The sequence below is a fragment of the Gavialis gangeticus genome, unplaced genomic scaffold, assembly GCF_001723915.1.
Source record: "Gavialis gangeticus isolate Ggan-Ray unplaced genomic scaffold, GavGan_comp1, whole genome shotgun sequence".
Taxonomy (NCBI): Eukaryota; Metazoa; Chordata; order Crocodylia; family Gavialidae; genus Gavialis; species Gavialis gangeticus.
In genome coordinates this window covers 59943325-59946806 of record NW_017729022.1, presented here as the reverse complement: position 1 = coordinate 59946806, position 3482 = coordinate 59943325, and the positions used below count along the sequence as shown (strand labels likewise).

General features: G+C 55.1%; 2 protein-coding genes across 2 annotated transcripts in view; one reads left to right on the top strand and one right to left on the bottom strand.

The window, feature by feature from the left end:
- The window catches only part of PHF5A (PHD finger protein 5A), an 11078-nt gene extending 9562 nt beyond the window's left edge, over positions 1–1516 (bottom strand). The window contains exon 1 of the mRNA XM_019515107.1: positions 1314–1516. Within this exon, the coding sequence (XP_019370652.1) occupies positions 1314–1365 (52 nt within the window). The 5' untranslated portion in view covers positions 1366–1516. The remainder of the gene's footprint in view (positions 1–1313) is intronic.
- Positions 1517–1655: 139 nt separating this feature from the next.
- Positions 1656–3482, top strand: part of ACO2 (aconitase 2) — a 41475-nt gene continuing 39648 nt past the window's right edge. The window contains exon 1 of the mRNA XM_019515106.1: positions 1656–1760. Within this exon, the coding sequence (XP_019370651.1) occupies positions 1725–1760 (36 nt within the window). The 5' untranslated portion in view covers positions 1656–1724. The remainder of the gene's footprint in view (positions 1761–3482) is intronic.

Sequence of the window (3482 nt, the reverse complement as noted above, 5' to 3'; positions counted from 1 at the left end):
AAAAGGATCTTGGAATCACTATTGATGCCAAGATGAACATCGGCCAGCAGTGTGAGGATGCAGTCAGGAAGGCCAACCATACCTTGTCATGCATCCGCAGATGCACCTCGAGCAGGTCCAAGGAGGTGATCCTCCACCCTCTATGCAGCACTAGTCAGGCCACAGTTGGAGTACTGCATCCAGTTCTGGCCACCACACTTCAAGAGGGATGTGGACAACATGGAGAGGGTCCGGACGAGGGCCACCCACATGATCAGGGGGCAGCAGGGCAGGCCCTATGAGGACAGACTATGGGACCTGAACCTGTTCAGCCTCCACAAGAGAAGGCTAAGGGGGGATCTAGTGACCTGTTACCAACCAGTCAGAGGGGACCAGCAGGCACTGGGGGAGTCCCTGTTCCCCCAAGCACCACCAGGAGTGGCTAGAAATAACGGTCACAAGCTGGCAGAGGGTAAATTCAAATTAGACATCAAGAGACGCTACTTCACTGTCAGGGCAGCTAGGATTTGGAACCAACTCCCAAGCGAAGTAGTGCTGGCTCCTACCCTGGGGGTCTTTAAGACAAGGCTAGACGAACAACTTGCTGGTGTTTTTCCTGCCATGGCAAGGGGTCAGATTCGATGATCTGCTCAGGTCCCTTCTGACCCTACTAACTATGAAATTATCTGAAGCCCCTGGTGGGGGTAGAAGATGTTTCCCAGCTGTAGGGCCAGGTATGGTTCTGGACTGACTTGTGGATTTGGACTTGATTTGGCTTGGAACACAAAACATGTCAATCAATGAATCAATCAGAATTGGCACAAGTTGGGAGCAGGGGCACAAGCTCACATAGAAGGAGAGATTTATGCCCTCCAGGCACAGAAGATACAAAAGAGCTTGGGCACGGGCCTGAGGCCTGCTCCGCCACTGCCCCAAGGGAGGGAAAGACCTCTCAGACCAAAGCTTAAGAGCAAGCTGGGAGCTCACTTCTGGGATGAATACCAGGCCAGAGGCCCCTCCTCCAGCCCCATGCGGGGGAAGTCCAGGCCGCCGGTGGCCTCGGGTCAGCGGCTCCCAGTCATTTCTAGACTCGTTTGGCTCAGGGCGGCACGGAAAGGCCCGCGCACTTTTCTGCTATAGAAAAATGCGAGCCGCCCAACCGCTGCGCAGCCTCAAGCCCGAGGGAGGCTGCGTACAGCCCGGCGCCGCCGCTCCGTTCACGTGTGGCCGCCCCACGCTTCCGGCGCGATTCAGGCTGGAGCGGCGCCGGACACGTGACGTGGGGCAGGAGGGGCACGGACCCGAGGGGACCCCGCACGCACACACGCACGCACCCACGCCTGCCTGCTTGCGGCAGAAGATCAGGTCCGGATGGTGCTTGGCCATGTCTCCGCGCCACGCCGCGCGCCACCACCACAGTTCTGCCCTTTCACCTTTGACCTCTGCCCTCCGGGTCCTGTCAGGGGGGTGGAGTCCTCTCACGGGGCACCTCCCCGCGCTGCCCGCTGGTGGCGGCTAAATCTCCTGGCGCCGCCTGGGCCCCTCTGAGCAACCCCTAACCTCGGACTCCGCACGCTACCAGCTAGGCCGCCCGCCCGCAGCCGCCTGCAATACCGCCCTGCCAGGACCTGCGGCTCCGCCCTCCCTCCTGGCCGCTTCCCGCGCCCCGCCCCCCTCCTCCGCGCCTCTCTTAAAGCGGAGCTTGACGTCATCAGCACGCGACCTCATCTTTGTCAGTGAACAAAATGGCGCCGTACTGTGTCCTGGCGGCTCGGCTAAGGGTGAGTGTGGTGGGGTTCGGCCTGGAGGCGACTGTAGGTTGGGAGCAAGCCCGGCTTGGGGCTGTGGGGCGAGCTGGGTGAACGCTGGGAGGTTCGTTGCCGGTGGTGCGGGGCCTCCGCGTCCCTGCCCGCCGTCTCCCCCTCCCCCCCCGAGGTCAGCGTGTCCCTCGCGTCTCCCCAGCCCTGTTTCCATGGTGACCGCCCCTTCCCAGGAGCGGGCGGCGGGGCAGGCCTCTCCTGGGGGCCGCGGGAGCTCCCCGGCGTTCAAGGTGAGGGCAAGGTGAATGGGGGCTGTTGCCTAGGGGTAGCCCGGACCCGCCTGAGACGGGGGTGGGGCCGCCTTGGCTCAGGCCCTGCTGGCGGCGCGGCAGTCGGCCCGGGTAGCGCTGCAGTGGGCGGGCGCTCGGGCCGGTGGAGGGCGCTGGGTTGTCATGAGGAATGGCAGTAGCATGTGAGAAGCGCGTGTGTGAGCGCAGGGCTCAGTCGCTTCTTTCCCTGCCCTGGCAATGGAGTAGTAGAGCCTGGCTACTGCAGCTCCTGCTGGCTCGCCTACCGTGTCCTGTTTCCTGCTTATTCTGCCCCTGTGCTTGGCAGGTGCCAGCTGTCACTAGAAGGCAGGGCACCCCATAGGCAAAGCCTGCATGGGCCCTGAACTAGGCAAAACAAAGCAGGGGGGCAGGACACAAACCTGCTTTGCTTTCTCTTTCTAACCAGCAAAGAACTTTTATCGGTTTGTGCCCTTGAGATGCTGTATCCACAGTGACCTTTAAAAATTGCAGCTCCTTTTGACGTGACCTCCCCAATGTCTTTTGTGCTAAAGCCATCACTTATATGTCTAGAGTTGTGGTTAGCAATGAGGTCCTCTGGAGGATGGACATTTGCTTTTTAGGACTCAAATGAACTCCAGCAGAGGTCAAATGGGAGGCTGTACTTGAGACCCAGTCTTGGGCGATCTAGGCTTCACTTCCTGCTTTGACCTTGGCTAACTTGTGGTTGCAGCAGTTATTGTAAAGTAACAGCTTGCCTTCAGAGCTGTGCAAGAACATTTTAAATCTTGATCCATATTTTTAAAGTATCTAACTTGCTTACGTGAAGATCCTACAGAAATGTGTTCTTTTTTTCCTTAAACTAAGTAAAAGAACCAAACGGTGCAATTTGATTTTGATTCAGAACAAATAGAAATGTTTTACATACAATGGGGTGGACTTGTGGAATCCATTGCTCCAAGAGATGGTCTAGTTTAAAGATAAAATTAGGCTTTTATGAAAAGGATAGATTATTAAATGGTAAGTTTGCAAACAAAATGAAGGGTAATCAGCAGGAATCCTGGATTTCTCAGTTTAAAATGGCAAAATAAAAAAAAATTACAAATTCTCTGGTTAAAATGCCCAAAATTGCATTTTTCCACAATTAAAATGAAACCTTGTGTTCAACCCATGTAGATTGATAGCTATCAGTTGAATGCAGTGTTTTATTGATATCTTTACAACTTTAAAGCAATTTGGAAGCTTACCAGTGCCTCAATTACTATAATAAAATAAATTCTAAATACCTATAAATTCGGGTGTTCCATTTATTTTTTAGGAGGTTTTTATCGTAGAAAATCAGAACTCCCCCTAACCCCCTTTGCTCACCAGGATGCGAGTCCAGCTGCAGCTGTCCTGCCCTGTGCTTTGTGGCACTGATCAGCCCTGATATACTAGTGCTGTACCCCTGACGTTG